We start from the raw sequence: 19,737 nt of genomic DNA, 5'->3' as shown, positions 1-19,737 counted from the left end.
ACTGCTCACATGGGCTCAACATCAGGGCTTCATAGGAGAACTGAAATTGATGAAAGCCCAAAGCCTGCTGTAATCACACTATAGACGAACCTCTTGCAGTGGCCTGCTAGAAGTAATACATGAATAAAATTTGCAGGTAAACAAAAAACAATTTTTTATTGTAAAACTATTGCTATCTTATTTTTTCATTCAGATAATATGACTTAGAAAACAAATGGTGAACAAGATGTAACACAAATAAAGCCAAAATACTAAACCTCAGAGGGGAAAGCATAGACTAGACTAGACTAGACTAGAGTAGAATATTTCAGTTGGAAGGAATCTACAATGATAATCTTGTCCAACTGCCTGACCAATTCAGGGCTGACCAAAAGAATACACACAAACTCTTTGAATATAGTGTTAAGAGCAAAATTAGAGGTGATCTCTCAGATCAGCTTACCTGAATGTGACAAAAATTCCTTAGATTATTTATACACAGAAATGGGGAGTGAGGGGCCAAACAAAGATGATGACATTAAGACAGCATAAAAGAAGGTGCAAATGCTCAAATACCAATTTCACCTCAAAGAAGAAAACCTTTAGATTGTGAAACACTCAGAAAAAATTTCAAAAAGGGAATTATTTTGAGCTATGTCGTCTTCTGAGGAAAAGAAAATCCCTATTACCATAAGGTCAAATTTGCTTGAGGAATAGAAGAAAGTCAGTGAAGAGCTTTGTGTCCCTTCCACAGAGCCTACAACTGCCCCATCTGCTGCTCAGCTGGGCTGTCGGTGTGCAGAAGCGTGACTGGGGAAGGACTAATGGGATGGCAGTTCTATCTTGTACCCTTGTAACCTTTTTTTTTTATTTTATTTTAAGTAGTCAGTCCCTTGCATTTCAGATGTTATACACTCAAAGACAATGTTGTCTTCAGTAGGGAGACAGGGTACTGTAAGATAAGGCTACCTGGTGAACAGCTCTTATGATTTACTGCTCAGGGACATCCTCAGATCTTTGGCATTTTGCCATGGTTCTCATTCAGCCCCTGACACCTATGATCCCTTCCTTCTAAGCCCAGAGCTTTTAAAAGTTATTTGTCCTTTACTTTCTGATGAATCAAGACTCAGTTTGGTAAGAATAAAAAATAGCCAGTACATATATATCTATATCAGTTGTATATAAAATATTGACCCAACAGGGCAGAGCAGACAGACAGAACTGTGTATCCTGACCCATGATGCAAAAGCAAATGATGACAGAAAAATAAAAGAAAAATAACCCATCTAAATATAAAGAAAAAATCATATCTCTCATTCAGTCATCTTGTGAACCTCTTTCCTTTCCCCACAATACCAATATTAAGAGTGCTTACACATTCATATACAAGAATAAAATTTGCAGTGAAACTAACGAAAAGTATAGCAAAGACCGAGTCTTCATTCCTCGGGGTATTATCTAATTGACAGGAACAAATGGGAAAGGATATTACTTCACACAAGACACAAAATTATGCCAGAGAATAGCATATTTATAGAGAGTGATTGAATTTCTCTGAAAGTTTCACTTGTTCAGTAGAGGCTCAGTAAGTGAACTGATATGAACTAAGATTGTGTACATTGGAGTTAAAGAATTGTTCCTGGAGCAGCTGTGAATATGGTGACCACTCGGGGGTCTCTCAGGGTCTACGTGTGCTTGCTGCGTAGCATAGTGAGTCATTTGTATTAAGGGAATATATGCCAATCAAGTAGTACATTGGGGAGTATTTATGTAGATCAGCAGGGAGGATGGACAAAAAGGGAGTTTGGGAGGGACCCTTGGAAATAAAATATAAACATATGATACTAAAAATACTAAAATTTTTAAATAGCTTCAAAAAGGCAAACATGCAAACACATAAATGAAAACAAACCAAAACAAACCCTGTCATTTAGGAAATTATTTGTTACTACCCCTTTCTAAAGTAATTGTAGAACTCTCTTGGAAACAAATGTTGGCATGATTCCTTGCCATTTTCTCTTTTTTACTCTAAGCATGTCCTATTAATAGAAAATTCCCACCTGTGCTCAGAATTACATTATGGTAATTACAGCAAAGAATAAAGAGTGGTTTCTTTCAATTACAGTTTTCAGCAGTGTGTATTTTTCCTTTCAGAAAGGCAGTGCAAAAGTAGTTTGCCAGTACCAGGGAGCATACCTAATTACAATCTTGTTTCAAATTGTGAACATCTGCAAACAAACACAGTTGAATCAAAAGATCCAGGTATAAAATAAGGAACTGCAAGCCTGTTGATGCCTAAACATTAAAAAAAAAAAAATAGCAATTTACAGAATGAAAAGTTGTAAAACTCAAAACATTAAGATTCTGAACGACCCTCCTTGAAACCTCTCTTGAATGGAGCGCATTTACACTGGCTAGCTTCAGTAAGGTCAGCCTGAACATTGAACAGTATCCAGAAGTTTAGGGACTGCGACATGTAAAGGTGGTATCCCACCTAGAAGCAAACCCCTAAGAGCCTAAGTGATCACTGCAGGTGGATAAAACAATTTCCACCCCAAAAGACTAAAAGGATGGAACTGCAACAGCTCATGTTTTCTCTTTGGCTCCTCAACATTTATGGCTAATGTCCCACACATAAGCTACTGGCCCCTCTCACAGCTTAGGCAACAGTCATTTGGCCTGACGTAGCAAATTTCTACATAATTGCCATCCTTCACCAGCATCTATGGCTCTACAACCCCTGCCACAACCACAAGTCCATCTCCTCCGTTTTCTTGGAGCAGCCATGTGTTAACCAATGCCCTTGTTACCTTTCCAGAGGAAACTTTGGGCTTTTGGGCTTTCATCTGTTTTGAAGAGCAGAGTATTTACACTAAATAATTTGAGAAGGTTTTTAGACCGGAGAAGGATATTTGAACTTATATCATCATTATTAATACTAGCACCTCAATCAGCATCAGGGTTTCAACATACTAAGTCAATTACACATACATATTAAAAAAAAAAAAAAAAAACCACATTACATTAACAGAAATAATAAGGTATGAAAGAGAATGCAGGTATCTTCCAGATGAATTCTTGCACCAGCCGCATCTCCAGTTACCACTGCTATACCACAAGGACTCTAAACTATCTTGCTCTTATCTCCTGTCTTCTCTGATGATTCAACCTGGAAATATTTGCGATGCCTGCTGAAACCTGTCCCTAATATGTATTTTCTTAATTAGATCTTATAAACAAAAAAAAAATCCAGGTTCTAACTGAGAAACTCATTACTTCATTTATCTATTGGGAGAAGAAAAACCTAAAATCATTTGGCTGTGTCTCCTACAATCAAAGTGTTTGGGTGTATTCAAAATGTAGGCATGTTTCTCAAGTTTACTCAATTTCCTTAAAGAATAAGTTTATATTTTAATTAACTATGTTTTCATACAATCGATTTGGATAAATTTATACTGACTAGATGCTACTTAGATAAATTTTATTAATTAATAACACAATTTAATATAAGTCAGTATTGAATACTGAAGAGCATTTTCATGGTTAATTTTGCATCACTAGTACATGCAGATATATTTGTATTAATTAAAATTGCTTGATTATATTTCAAATATGTTCTTTAAAGACATTGCATGGTGCACATCTTTGCAAAACAGACGTTTCAATTAACACTTCAGAGGGAAACACAAATAGTTCCAGGTTGAATCTCCAGCAAAGATGTGAAACAGAACAAGCCAGTTTACTAGTTCTTGTGGTTCACCAATGGCAATGCTGTACGAAAGGCAAATTCATCTGGAAGAAGAATATATGCATCTTCTTCTATACCTTAAACAAATGCCGTATAGGAATTTATTAAATACTAGAAAGAAACTCGGTTAGAATAAATAAGACATTTTATAAAGACCTACAGACATTCTCAAAGAATGTCATAATTCTGTAATTATGATTACCATAATCAATAATCACTGTCTGGGCATACAGAAAGAAAGAACAGGTATTCTGATTCCCAGTCTAGAAATCTGGGCAGCATTTAAAAGTTGTTTTCCATCAAATGCAAATTTGATATCCAGCACTGCCAGAATAAAGGTATGCACAATATTTACAGAATTCCAGAAGCAAGCTCTTGCAATATTTGGTCAGAAATGTGAGAAGTTCAGAATTCTAAAAGAAAAGCAATACATCACAACAAAAACAGGTTGATGGCTTGCTATTGTTACTTATATTAGTTTCGAGATTATATTAGTTTCTGTTGTTTGCTGTTGGATATTGTGATGCAGTGAGGCTAAGAGGGGAAGAGATAAAATCATCATTCACTTGCTAATGCTGCTCAACTGAAAACCAGCTAACTGCAACAAATACTGAAGTATCAAATATACTAAAGAACATTCTGAATTGCTCTCATGTACTAACCTTAGAGCCTAATAAAATATTGTTTGAAAGTAACCAGCCTGGCTTTCATTTTCTTCATCGAGAATTTCAGAACGTACAATCTGTTTAACTGATCATTAGGTAACTGCCTCCTCCTGGGACATAAAGAAAGGTACCTGGTCAAGAGAGGGAGTTCAGAGAAATCCCACGGAGCAGGAGTGAAGAACTACCTAGCAAGAAAAACTGGCAATGATTCAGAGGTGGCAGGGAACAGTGCCATGGCTGAGGCTTGCTGGAGAAGGCTGACAGAACAGTCTGATGGCCTCTATACAATTAGGAAGAATTTTGAGAGAAAACTGAGGGAAATGGGCCACCATCTCAATCTGTAATACAGAAGATGGCCAATATGTTTGGCCCTGGGAGCTTCAGGCAAACGCAGCCAAGAGTCACTTGTACTCGGTCTGGGCTGGGTAAACTCTGCACAGGCAACTCCATTAATTAAAGCTTAGAAAACAGTTCAGGAACACTCTGCCATGTGTGTGCACGTCTTCTGGCACAGAAACAGTATAGATTTCTGCTTTTCGCCTTCACGGGGAAACAGGTCACAACATGTGCAACTCTGTTCATGTGCTTATTTAAACTGCGCAGCAAAGTAACAAAGTCAAACCAACTTTATACCACCGATGCCCTTCCTGTAACTTAATAAGACACCCATCAGGGGAACAGGGGATGCCATACACCCTCCTTTAAATATGTGGATTGAAAGCATTTTTGGTTTTTTACTTTTTTTTTTCAATACCGAATTTCTTAATACGCCTTTCTGAACACAAAACCTTCTCAACAGATTTACACAGTTATCTGCAAATTTAAGTAGCTAAACTGAAACAGCACTGGAGAAATCTGCAGCCTCTCAATAAGCTCTCATGGCACACACTTCATTCGAAAGGCAATGCTAATAATTTAGCAAGACCTTTCTGTAAAATGGGTTAAATAAACCATGTATTTGGCATATGCACAATAACAATAGGAAAATATTTTTTCATACAGCTAGTTCAAGTTTGGAAATGTTTTGGCAGTCAGAGCAAACTTGCAAAACAAGTCACAAATGAAGCCCTCATCTTGGTTTAAAACATCTCCTGATTGTGGCTTACCTAGTGAGCAACCTACACTCTGCCCTTACACATACCCCTGTGTTTGATGTGAAGTATGAGAACAAAATGTTCTCAAACAGGATCTGTTGAAGTTTTTGGTTCAGGTTATCTCTCAGACCCATTTGAGTCTTAGAAAATTTTACACAGCTTGGTAAGAAGTATTTTCAGCAGTAAGTAAAATTTATGACCCTTGTGGTACTTAACATTTATCTTCCCTTCAACAAATTCTTTCTTCTCCAGAGCACACCACCAGCTATTTCTCATCTCCTAAGTATTTTGCCTACAACCAAATCAGAACACTTTATCCTTTAAAATGTATGGTGGTGGTGGTCTATTCAGGAAAAAAAATAATACGGGGGGGGGGGGGGCGGAATGTCATACTACATTTGAAAATTTACTTGCACAAGGTTGCCTTTATGTTAAAAATTTCTACAAACTCAGTCACACACAGGTCAGCTACATATTTGGCAGTCTAAGTTTCTTTTTTTCTTAAGTTCTGGCCATCAGCTTTAACCACACTGCTCCAGTACCTGCGGGAAATTTTCATTATGGTTTTAGTAAACTGCTCTGTTTCCACAGTTGTCTCTCAAAGTACAAAGTAATAAGGAAAACTGCTACAGAAGCTCACTTTGTTTGTCCATCCTTTGCAATGTACAAAAACTCTTAATACTGACTTCTCCTGGAGCAAATAAATCCTTAAATCATATCTTTTTCCTTTCCAAATCATACCTGGGTGAATTTGGTGAATACTTGACTTACAGCTTCACTTACATTTCTCATGTCAGCATCATCCCTGCTGCACAGATTTTCTCTACGGGTTCCCCACAGAAAAACAGTGCTTTCCTGCAAGAGGCATCCTACCGCCTACGACTTTTTGGGTATGAGTCACCTGAATATTTATAGTTATGAAATACAAGTTTATAACACAGCGAAACAAGATAATCTAGGGTGTCTGGAAGCCAAGACACTTTACTTCCAGTTCCTTAAGAGAAAGAACAAAATAGTGTCCCTATCAATTCCTTTCAATTTCTCATTAGACTTTTAAAAGAAACTGAGTAGAAGAACCCTCAGAAAACTTGCAATATCACATAAATATTATTTAAAAGAGTATTTTTTCATTATTCCATGCTTGTGCCTCAGATATACTCATTAACTCTATCTGTTTACACTGCTTTTAAAAACATGTTTATTTACCTGTTTGTGCAAGCACAGTAAAGGCTACAACAATACGAGGGATGCAAAAATATAAATTTGCAATCATCATCAGAAGACATCAAATCTAAATCAGACCTATTTTACACAATATTATTGTTTAATGTCCATATATTCTCAAGCTATCAAAAAGTTGAGAAGAACCTTAGAAAAATGTCCTGTTTAGGAAAGAACCTCATCACTGGAAGTCTTTCAGAAGCATTTTTTCTCATACAACTCCTACTGAAAATTAATTTGAAATTTCAAGAAAACATTTGAAAACTAGACAAACATATACATCATGCAATTAGGTACCTTACTAAGTTTTTCCACATCTTGATAGTATCCTGCTGCCTTTTTCTGCTCCTTGGTCACTTCTGAAACAAGCCTCATTATAGTTTCTCTACTAGCTTTGGACTCCATCTCATGGACATTGATAGCTTCTTGAAGAGCAGCAACCTGGTCTTTTAGTGACAGATTTTCTTTACATATTTCAGAGACCTAGAGAAATAATTCAAATATTAGTAACTTTTTTAAAGCACTTAACAATGACATATATTCATCCCAGTACACCTGCTCCTAATCATCCCAATAAAGACATGGTGTTTCTGTTGACCCCTAGGTCAGATTTATAATTGCACTCTACTGTACCTTTCTGAAAAGAGTAGAAAGACAATTAAAATGAGAATCATATTCCCATCAGAAACCCACACTTTAGTGTAATGTGGTTCAGATTTACTCCCACACAATCTCCATGATCTGTTAAACAGGTGGAGAGCTACTGTCGCTGCATATCTGCACTTGATATGAAGCAGGTCAGAAAATGAAAACAGATCACATAACTAACTCCATGCAAAAAGCAGACCATTTTAGTTTGGCTTGTTGAGATTTATCTGTCTCATTTGGAACAGGAAACTGAAAGCTGCATTTCACACTTGAAACTTTTTAGGCATGGGGAGATTTGAGTTAGTAACAGCTATTTCATAAGCATATTCAAGGGTAGGGCCAAATACCTGGGGGGTTGCTGTTCTGAGCAGCTGACGCCTTGGAAAAAGGAGTCATTTCCAGGAGGATTCTAGGGCTGTTTTGGTATGTTACGCTATTTCCAAGAAGTGGAATAGATGAGTGTGGGCACTTCAGAGAGTGCAAAAGGTAAAAAAAATGTACCTTGATTCCTACTGGCAAGACATTTATTAAGGTTAAGGCAGATCAATTCTGTCTTCATTAAAACCACAGTGTGGAAAAGAAGCTAAATAGACATGCCATGACACTAAACAGAAAAATGAGTTGCTAAGTTTTCCTAATGCACACAGTTTTCAGCACAAATTAGATTTCCCAACTAGATTTATTAGTCCATTGTTAAAACGAGACAACAACATATACTTTTTTTAAACTCCAGTTATTTCCTTAACTTAAAGCATGTAAGAGTTACAGATTAATACAAATATCTTGGCCTGTAATGACAACTAGCCAAGTTTTGTTAGAGTATTTATTACAATTTTGATGTGCTTGCAGTATTATGAGGGCAAGGACTGTAAGAAATCACTGTGATACATACCTAGATAATCTTAATTTATTAAGTATTCCTTATAGCCAGAACTCATAACAACATGAATATAATGAAACAAAATTTCCCAAAATAGCTAGACAGAACATGAGAAAAATGCATAAAATTAGGATAAATAAAATTAGGATAAATTTTGTATCACGAATAGTGTGGCCAGCAGGACCAGGGAGGTGATAGTGCCCCTGTACTCGGCACTGGTGAGGCCGCACCTCGAGTACTGTGTTCAGTTTTGGGCCCCTCACTACAAGAAGGACATCGAGGTGCTGGAGCGTGTCCAAAGTAGGGCAACAAAGCTGGTGAAAGCTCTAGAGCACAAGTCTTACGAGGAGCGGCTGAGGGAGCTGGGGTTGTTTAGCCTGGAGAAGAGGAGGCTGAGGGGAGACCTTATCGCTCTCTACAACTACCTGAAAGGAGGTTGTAGCGAGGTGGGGGTCGGTCTCTTCTCCCAAGTAGCAAGCCATAGGACAAGAGGAAATGGCCTCAAGTTGTGCCAGGGGAGATTTAGATTGGATATTAGGAAAAATTTCTTCACGGAGAGAGTGGTTAGGCATTGGAACAGACTGCCCAGGGAAGTAGTGCAATCACAGTCCCTGGAAGTATTCAAAAAACATGTGGATGTGGTGCTTAGGGACATGGTTTAGAGGTGGACCAGGCAGTTAGGTTAACAGTTGGACTCGATGATCTCAGAGGTCTTTTCCAACCTTTATGATTCTATGATTCTATAAACTGCCCTTCAGCAGCAACAATAAAGGTTAAAAGAGTCTACGAACAGTTTTCCTTTCCTAAATGGAAGCTTAGATTTTGGAACTTCAGAAATATTCTGAAGAGAAATAATAAAGTTTTATGATTAGGTTTCAGAAACATCACACTGATTTACAGCATTTTGTTACAGGTCATAGTTAAGGTTGTTTTAGGGTATGTCATTGCAGATGTTTCGACTTAATGGTATGTCGGCTCAAGGTAAGTGTTAAGATCTAGTGTACAGTTTACATGTCACCTAGTGACTCCCAGTGTTAATGTTTTCAGGAAAGCTTTCAACCAAGTATCTAATCAGGGTTGTACTTAGGAACTACAGGTTGGTAAAATATTTATGCAGATAAGACCAGACTGAGTTCACTGAGGTCTATTAGTGTTCAGCACCTTTGAAAATCAACCCAAGATGAAAATAAATCTATCTTAAATGAGAGCACTGTCTGCCAATCATTATTTAACACAAAGATTCCTGTCTTCATCACTTGCTTTATTTCTTTGACAACCAAATATTCTTCTATTAAATCTCTATACAGAAACTCTTGCTTACACATAATCACCTTCAACATTAGATGTTCCTGTGGTTTCTCTTTTTCTCTGATGTCTGTGTCCAAGAATCCAGAAAGCTGTGTAAGGAGCTCTTCATACTTACTGCTGATTTTAGAAGCTTGAGTCATGCTTTCTTCACACTCATTCAAATATTTACTAAACAGACAGGAAAAAAAAATACACCTATCAGGATGAATGTTCTCTGAAACAGAATTCTAGGCAAAAGACATTAGCCAAAGATTATTGCTAGCTTCTGCATACCACAAAATGAATTTTTAAAGTTACGTATAATTCTCTATATCTGTTATTTAATAGACACAACTTTTGTTGTTGCCTTATGTGTAAACATTTCTTCATCTTTGCTTTTGATTAGGACTTTAAAGAATCCTCTACGATCCCAACCTCATTCTCAGCACAAGATTTCAATAAAACACAAGAACCAGGTAACATCAATAAACAGTGCCCTCAAGATACTAGAAATGGAGGCTGCAAGCAAAAGCTTAGAAAAAGTAAGTGGGAAGAGAGTGATCAAATTATAGTAAAAATATGCTAAAAGTACTTCACATCCCCTCTCTCTCTAATGAAGCTGATGGTGCTGATCAACAAATTCCAGGGAAAGAGAAGCCCCTCCAGAGCAATGGAAGTGTAGGACACCCAGAGTACCTGCAAAAGGAAGTTTACCAGCAGAAGCACATGCAGGTGGGAGATGCTACTTTGCTGTACATAAAGTCTTCTGCAGCATAACACTACCCACGAACACAGGACATGGAGGCAAAGAGAGGAAAAAAAGTGCAGACCAGATGCAGGCTAAAAGAATCCATTAAAAAAGAAAATATCAAGGGACTACTGCAAAAGTACGAAGAAAAGGCACCTTTTTGTCATCAATTTCATCACTCTCAATAGGTGCCTATCATGCGGATACATATCCCACATGAAACGTTATCAGCCTTAACAGCAAGTATTGGTTTGCAAATATTCTGTAAGAACAAATAACCAAATAACAGATTGGTCAGTTTAACTCATTGGCATAAATGTGGTTACATCCCTCCCATTGCCAGGGTCAAAGACAAGACCAGCAAATAAGCATTGCCACAGTCTGCATAGGTAGCAAACATATAGATCTAAATCTGGCTCACGACGCTGCAACACTGAGCATCGCTCCTGAAAAACTACAAAGAAACAGATTAACAAAACCAGCCAACCAAACAAAGCTCAAAATGACCATTAGTGTCATGCAAATATCAACTCCAATACCTCTCAGATAACACCCATGAGAGAGGTACTTAGTGGCAAAAATACAGTGCAAGAGACAAAACTATTGAGCTGCCAGTTGAGAAACGAGATACTTCCTAAAGCAAGTTCTTCACAAAGATTTGAACACTAGAATAAAACAAGATATCACCAAACAGCTGTCTAGAACAAATATTTTATTGAAACTGATTTGCTTATCAGAGCATAGCACTATTCTCACTTTTCAAGGTAGGCATGCTAGCCATTTCTGGACTCATTCTTTTCCATTTCTGACTTCTTTCTCTCTAGGATGGCAATCAAACAGGCAATAGAGCATCACTCCATAATCAAAAAGCAGCGTGAGACTCTTACAGGAAACACACAGTAAGTGCGAACACAGTACGTTAAATAGTTATAAATCACTAAGCAAAAGATATGGTCTATGAAAAAATTTAAGATATTGGCTTAGGAGGGAGATCAGCACAGTTGTTGTCACTGCTGCAAAGTGGAAGAGAGTGGAAGAATAACGGAGAGGAATGTAAAACAGTAATTACTGCTCTGGACAGGACGAGGACAGTTCCTTGCACTACTGCACAGCACACACCGTAAGCCAAAAGAGCTCTGCCTTCTGCAGCAGGCACTGGCCCTCAGGAAACAAGTGCCTTGCAGCTTTCTCACCTCCGGACACCTTCCTCTCCTCTATAGCCCTAGGAAAACTAAGCTGTGAGATGGCTGCTAAACTGCTGTCCTGAGGAGGGCTATGTCAGAAGTGAAAAGGTATAAGACTCCAGACATGTCATACATGCACGCCTATATGTTAGAATATTGTATGAGATTGACGGCCAACCCCACAAACTGTTCCATGGCTCTGAAAAATCAAAGCACATCACACGCAGAACCATGCCTGCTTCTAAAAATAAACAATCTGAAGTACAAAGCACGTACTTGACAACTCTACGAATAACCTAATTACCTCCAGTAGGGCCATAAAGGTGTGAGCGCCTGGAAAATAGGCAATCAGGTACAAAAAAGTAGAACGCAGCTCTTTCACAGTTTTGCTAGCTCTCCAGAACTAATGAACAAAGAGAAGGGGGGGGCGGGGGGGGGGGGGGAAGCTTTTAACAGTTCAGGTTCTAAAAATACCTTGGCCATGGACCTGTTGAATAGAAAAGCACCATTTTCAATAAGAGAGGTGTACATCTTGGAAACCAATCACAGAATTCATTAAACATTTTTTACTGTTTCCCTAGGTATAGAATGCAAATGTGCATTTTATGCCTACTGGCTTGCTCTTCCCTTTTATTAGTGGTTTTCAGTGAAAATCTTTCTTGAATACCTAATTAGGACTGGTCATGTGCCACGTGCTACTAAGGTGGCCAGACTAAGCAACTGAAGTTCATTAATTCAATACACTGACTAGTATTTTGGCACATGTAACCATCAGCTGAGGATGGGAAAAAGCTTTGAAAGCATACACTGTAGATTCATGACCAACCCAACATGTTTGTTCCTTCCAAACAAGCAGACTCACCCTCCATTTGTCCCTTTCCTTTTCCCAGCACTCCAGTGGTACACTCCAGGAGCACAACGAAACTGACCCGGGATTGGTAGAGGTGGAAATTAAACTCATTAATTAAGTGTATTTTGCTCACTTCTCTCTTGGAGCAGTTCCCTGGTCACGATCACCATGCAGCAACACAAATGGAAGTGCTGACACAAGTGTCATGGGCAAAACAGAGCAGCCAGGACTGCACTGGGAGTGACAGTACAGATTTATGCCACATAAAATTGATCATATCACTGTAACTATAGGCTAGTATGATACACAGTACTGTCTGTTGTCACAGTTTCTCCCAGTGAGTCAGGCGGACAAGATAGGAGGTTTTTCTTCCTTTTTTCTTCTTTTTTTTTCCCCCCAGAAGTAGTATTTTAAAGAATCTTAACAACCATTATCTCAGAGACTGTGATGTTTTCTATGTTGCTAGGATGCATAATACACTTCTTGGCTTAACTATCTCCGCACTTATATTGGGTTCATATCTAAAATCTTTGGCGATCAACATCAGCACTCTCCAGGCAGGGCTTTTGGCAAATCAGCTGGTAATAGACAAGTGCACTGCAATGGATTTCTCTAGAGTTTAAAATAACTTAATTATCCACTTCTAATGCACAAAGCCTGGAAGAGCTGTGCAAAATACTGATTTAGGAAATACAGACATCTGGTGAACCTTGCTCTTGACTAGACAATAGTAAGAGAGACATGGATATTAGCCTTGTAATAGTGGAAAAATATCCATTATAAAAGTCTATAAGGTGTCTATGAATATATTATGACTGACACTGATTTTGGAATTTTAGAGCTCAGAATATTTTCACACCAATCAATTTTATTTGTGGTCAACATTGCTATCAGTTTCCATCCCACAGACCTGAAATATTAGCAGTTATGCAGAACTGACAGATCAGTACTCTGACACACTGTGCTGAGAACAGTACAGTTAAGGATACTATCTTTTATTACAAGTTTTATGTAATCAGTATGCATGTTAAAAAAAAAAAAAAAAAAAAAAAAAAACACACAAACACACAGCAATATCCAGAAGAAAATAGAAGAAAAGTCAGACAAAGCTAATGTTAGTGAAAGCTGAACAAAGATTAACCAAACATTAACATGCTCCCTTCAGGATGCTATTAACTAGGAATTATATCATATTTTCTTTATTACACTGCTCCTAACGGACAGCTTTACACTAAGGAAGAAATTCACTTGACACTGCTTTGGTTCCAGCTGTGACGCAGAAGAGGGTAAAAGAGATCAGAGTGGTGCAGCAGCACAGTCACTGACCACTGCACGGCCCACGCAGCATGTCAAGTGACAGGTAAATGTCTGCAAAAGATGCCACGTGATAAGGAGACCAGGGCACTGGACCATAGTTGCAGGTACTGCCCATCAAGTGTGCTATGAAAGGCACAAAGTTTGCCTCAGTGCCATACATGGAAATACCTGAATGAAGAAACCATATGTATTGTTTCTACTGCGTTCAAACAGCCCTCTGTGCTCATTTTTGTAAACTATGAGGTTACACTCATATCATCATTTCTCCTCCGAAGGACAACATCCTCAAAACCCCATTTATGGGCTAACAACTCAAACCAAAAATCGAATTTCAATACCTTCCACACCTTCAAGTACAACAGTTGTGCCAGGTATTGTGACAGAATTCAGATCTGCAATAAAGTCTGTCTACCAACGTATTTTTCTGCCTTGACAACTGCACCATTCTGTCACCCCAAACATAAATAGTTTCTCGTGTCACATGAATCTTACTTAAGTTTGGCATTTTGCTCATGAAGCTCCTCCTTCAGCTCCCAGTTTTCCTTGAATGCCGCCTGAGCTGTCAGCTCAGCCTGGTTTTTAGAAGTGGCAAGCACACATGCCTCTTCCTCCATCTCCTTAATTCGGGTTTGCAAAGACAGGAGGCGAGACATCTGTCTAGCATTGTTTTCCTTGCAGCTTTCAGCTTCAGCCTTCAGCTCTTGAAAAGAGGCTTCTTTAGTGACCATTCTGGACCTGAGTTCAAGAAGCTGTAGACAGAAAATGAAAGAACTCATAAAAAAAAAAGAAGAATAATTTTGCCTGGGCTGAAATATGCGACTGCATTACAAGTTTAGTAATGTGACAAGAAACACATATTGGAACAAAAGACTCAGAGTCTTCTGTCACTACAAGACTGAGTGGAGGGACACAACTTTATTTTCATATAACTAGGAAAAAGTAATGGAAGAAAGGGGTTTGTAAAACCAAAAGCTGCTGCTGTGTAATACTATACAACTTTTCAAGATAATCTCTTACAGGAAGATAAATTTATTTACAAATTCAGAATTTAGGAAAAGTCCACCTTAAGTTCTGCTGCACAGCCTTAAATCAGCTCCCTTATGCATCTGCATTACAATACTGCCATTTACACCACTATTCCATTTTTTTTGCCTGCCTCCTCCCTGCTGCCAATTCTGGTGCACAATTCCAGATAATCTATAGCTGTGGGGAGTTGTAACAGCAAAGTATCCTGTTGTATGAGAGTGGAGCCTTCTGATGATTTGCAGCGTACTCAGAGGCAAAGAAATTTTTGGAGAGTCGTGGTGTAGGCAACCACTTCTCAGCTTACTCAAATAAGTTATTTTATGGTCTGATAATCCAATCAAATCTAGCTGGATTTACACAGAAACCACAAGAGAGCCTTTTAAGGAAGGGTGAGAGGAGGGACACCATCACCAAAAGTCAAGGACCTGTTCCAGAGATGATGCTAGAGCTTCCCAACAGTCCGTGGAGTTCAGTTGTTTTTCTTTACTTTCCCTTCTCTTTTCCTTAAAAATACCATTTTCCATTGAACTATTTCTGCTACAACGTTCTCTAAAAGACTGAGCTTGAGGCAGACACGCCAGGCATATAAAATTTCAGTGTGTTTTATTTTGTTAAAAGGAACAAGTAATTTAAAGCGGATTTTTTTTTGTCACAAGAAGTATTAAGGCATGACAATTCCAATCATAAGCAGCAAGATACAATCTGAAACATTTACCTCCTACTACATAAAATTAACAGGCAAATAATTAAGCCACATTAGCTGCTCTTTATGATGTGTGCTAGGGCTTTTAACTTGTGGCAAATATTTTAAGGCAATAAATATTTAAGACATTAAGCTGCAATTCAGGATGTCGGGAAATTCATGGCTCCGCCAGAGGCTTCCAGTGTGACCAAACCCAAGACACTCAGAGAAATTCCAGGAGGCCAGTGAGCCAATTGAACGGCAACTGCCCCTGGAAAAGAGAGGTCCTGCTTCTCCTGCTCCCAGCCGTGCACTCCAGTCCTCTCCCTTGCAGCAGCTCTGGTATTTGTCCAACTCCTCCACAAACAACTTAACTAATGCTGCTGACAGAAAATAATTTACTTTCTGCAGAGGAGGAGGAGGAAGGGGAGCTGGCCACAGAGAAAAGGCCAACACTGAGGTAGGAGGATCACTCTTGCTGCAGCAGCATAGTCTCTGATGGGCTTATGCTTCACCTGCAAACACTGGTTTATCAGACACTTTGGAGCCGACATAAAGCAGCACTGATTTTGAGAAAAGCAGCTCTGCCTTTTCCCAGGCTCACGGGCTTCATTTCCATACTCCACCCTCTTCTTTGTGCTAGCAGAAGCACTTACATGGCTACGAGGTGAAATAAGATTGGGAAACTGATCCGGCTAAAAGACAACCCAGAAGAGGCGGCTTTATTTTTCAATTGCATGAGTTTCCCAACAACACAGTGCACCATAAAACTACGCGTACATCTGTGCCAACACAAGGGATGGGGCAGTGTGGGGAAGGAAATGAGCAGCTGAAGGAACAATAGGATTGCTTTGCTTGGCAGCTGGACCAAGCCATGGTAGCTTAAAGCGTTCACAACTTTAAAATTTCTCTGTGGTTCAACTCCCCATCTGCAAAATGTGATATTTTTTCCTCTGTCCATTGTCCTTGTGGTCAGTTCCAACAGCAGAAAAAGCAAGAATAATCCCATATCACGAGTTTTACAGAGCACTCAGCAGAACAGGGCTCTGACCTCAGCTGGGTCATGAAGGTCTTTATTAACAAGAACAGGAACAGCTGCTTTCTTGACTATTCTTTCATTTTTGCAAGCATAGTGCTGAAAGAATATATAAATCAGTCAGTCATGCTGGCAATAAAGCCAGCAGTTCCAGTAATAAATTCTTCCTATGATAACATGAGATTCTCTATGGCTTTTTAGAATTGAAATTTAAAGTACTGATCCTGGATAGCCATTACATGTAGGGGACACCTCTGCAGTAATTTCAGGATCAACTGGTCAAAGTCAAGCTTGGACAATGGACACTCACCCCTGTAGTTCTGGCTGGATAGTGTATTAATAATTCATTGTCATACAATATTACATGTCCTTGCTGTTCCCCATATTCAGCTATCTACAATTAAAGAAATTTTATTTCATTGATAGAGCCTTTTTTAATGTTCATGTGCTATGCAAGTATATTGCAAAGTACTTTACAATGTGCAATAGAAATACACACTTCTAAAATGTACAGATATTTAAAGTACTTGATGGATAAATGTTCACAAGTTTCTGTCGAACTTTATTTATCTGTGGATATTTATGAATGCATACACCTAAATCTATGTATGTAAATAAATGCAAGCACTTCATGTCTCCTAAAGGAAAATTTGACTCCATTCTAAAACTGACCACTGCCCGCATTGCTGAATTGGATCAAATCAATCTTATTCAGTCATATATTAAAAAAAAATTAAGTGTGAAACTCTAAAAATTATCCTCTCTCCTAGGAACCACCATTCCCAGAACAGGGACAGCAGAAAAGGATGCATGTGTGTTCTTCAGCCTCTCTAGTTACAATCAACCTCAGTAGCTCAATCACAACTTCATTGGTGATGAAAGCAATGCAAATTTGGGGAGCTGTAACTTGAATAAAGTGGAGGAATAGGTGAGGATGGGCAGTTAGATCTTAAGTCACCAGCAACAGGCGGACATCTATCAGAACTTTTATACAACCATAATTTAGAAATAATAACTTTCAGTTTTAATTACAAACGATTGCATTTAGATGATGATGATAAAAAGCTAGACTGCTTCAAATCTTTCAAATATAAGCTCAGTTCTTGAATACAGAAGCAAGCAGAGTAAAAATTGCATGGAAATTCTATGTTACGAGAAAAAAAAAGTTCTGCTTTGGACTTTCTGCAAACTTTCTATTCTCTGCAGAAAGTGACTGTAGAGAATCCTCAGGTTTGGAGAAGCATTTGGAAGTATTTTTAAATGTACCTCTGACTGGGCACAATCGTACTTCACTGAAAGTGCTGCAAGTTCACTTTGAGCAGTTTCAGCTGCAGCTCGATAGTGATTCATCTGCTCTCTAGTGACAGGAATATCCAAAAGAACGTGATCATGAGATTCCTGGGAAGAGAGCATGAAAACAAAACCATTAGACCACATTTTTTGAACATTTTTGCTTCAGTGCTTTTTTGTTTGATTAAGCTGCTCAAGGGCATCTGTTCCAAATATGTTATTCCCAGAGTAACTGACCCTTACTGGAAAATAGGATAAACAGTCACTTTTCTACCAGTCACCAATTTCATCTGCAAGTTCAGCCATTGACATCAGTTCTAAAGTATATCAGCATGTAATGTATTCCCCCTCAACAATCCCATGGCCTCCCACTATTTTCGGCTCAGTTTGTTTCCTGCAGTTTCAATGTATTTAGCAACATTCAAAAGGTCCCTCTTCAACAAACTTACCCAGTCACTCCTTCAGCCCACGTAAACTTTAACCCAAATGGTGTCTTTTATGCAAAGAACTACTTTGGGTTTTAGACTTCAGTTACATTGCACGCCCTCTCATTTTTATGTTGGAAGAAACGGTGAAAAAAACCAACGGCTATCAATCCTCTCTGTGCCACTCATGATTCTGCAGATTTCTATTATATCTAACCTCCGCAGTCTCTCTACCAGGTTGAAGAGTCCATGTCTACTCAGACACTCCTACTTGCTCCTCAAAGTCACTTTTTGACTTGCCCATTTGTGCTTTTACTTCTAGCCTGCCAAGGCGAAAGGTCCTTTTGAACTCTGTCACTTGGACATAACTTCGGCTTTCTGAATGATGCTTTCTTGTCCCCAGCAATCACCACACTGACTTCCTTTCACCCTCCTTCAAGCCCTTCTGACAGATGGCAAGCACTGGCTCTGTCCTTATAGCACAGCCTCCCTCACACCACTTCTATAACACTTCTGGCTGTGCCTTTTAGACTCTTTTATAGTAAGCTTTCTCATTCTCGTGTGGCTCTGCTCTTCGACAGTAGAGCAGAAATGCGTTGGATTTCTTGGCCTTTGTTACTTAACTCTTTCAGTATGAAAATTCAGACCTGAGGTCTTGATAAGAGTTTCATTAGACAGAAGATTTTTTTCAATCAACAGTGACTACAAAATGATGAAATTTAACGTCTTCAGAACAAGGTTGTGTTTAGGTGATGCTGGGAGCACACATGACAGAGGACAGAACACGAGACTTTTATTCCATCAGCTCCCACACAGGACAAACAAAACTGCAATCCTAGTGCATTTAGGCATATATCACAAAATGCATATCTCCCCCAGTTAATGACTGCTGTTGAAACAAGGTATTCCAATGGAGACAGAGACAAGATGTGTTTACTTCCTGCTCTTCTACATCAGCATTATTTCCAGGCTGAGATAAATTACAAGTTCAGCTCCTACCCATTCTAAATAGAAAAAAATTATCAGCTTTCTAAATAGGCAAACATCTAGTAAAATAAGCCTCTACCAAGAAACGCACACAGAAATCCCTGGGGAATAAGGCAAAACTACTAGTTTGGACTGTAGCAGAAGATAAATTACCTCGGATTAGTTTCTCTAATATTGTCAACTCTCTTCTTTAATCTTTCTTCAGCGCACTAGTACACACTGGATTAGATCCATCAAGTTTAATCACATTCATCTCCCTCAAAGACACTCAGCTGTGCTCTTTCACAAAGGAGTTGCCACTCTCATCAGGACAGACCGATACATGTAGTACAGCTCACGGCCACGTACAACATAGCACACAATCTCTGAGATAAAAGGGCTGCTAATTTTCTCAACACTTTATCACCATTCCGAGGGAGTGAGGGAAGGCATGTGCCATCTCTTCGCTACTTTGTCTTCTTTTTTGCTTTACTCCACTTGTTTCACATTGTACAACCACATGAAATTCTTTGATGTAGAGAGGAGGTTTTTTTCATTCTGGAATACACCAGGGCTCCAAAACCATGGCCAGAGCTTGCAATCAGTAACACTGTGTATGTTATTATATTTATATTACTGTATTGATGTATGTTTTCTTTTTCTTCCCTAAACAAACACAGCCAATTATGAC

General features: G+C 38.7%; 1 protein-coding gene across 8 annotated transcripts in view; it reads right to left on the bottom strand.

Annotated features, from left to right (window-relative positions):
• Positions 1–19,737, bottom strand: part of LOC309588056 (damage-control phosphatase ARMT1-like) — a 60,769-nt gene that overhangs the window by 17,766 nt on the left and 23,266 nt on the right. For all 8 annotated transcript variants that reach the window (XM_082306820.1, XM_082306826.1, XM_082306823.1 and 5 more), the window contains 4 exons: positions 17,632–17,763; positions 14,114–14,370; positions 9,567–9,711; positions 7,005–7,190 (listed from right to left, as the gene is read on the bottom strand). In XM_082306820.1, coding sequence (XP_082162946.1) covers positions 7,005–7,190; positions 9,567–9,711; positions 14,114–14,370; positions 17,632–17,763 — 720 coding nt within the window. The remainder of the gene's footprint in view (positions 1–7,004; positions 7,191–9,566; positions 9,712–14,113; positions 14,371–17,631; positions 17,764–19,737) is intronic.

Source organism: Platalea leucorodia (assembly GCF_965183815.1).
Source record: "Platalea leucorodia genome assembly, chromosome: 3".
Taxonomy (NCBI): Eukaryota; Metazoa; Chordata; class Aves; order Pelecaniformes; family Threskiornithidae; genus Platalea; species Platalea leucorodia.
This window is presented reverse-complemented; position numbering and strand designations above follow the sequence as displayed.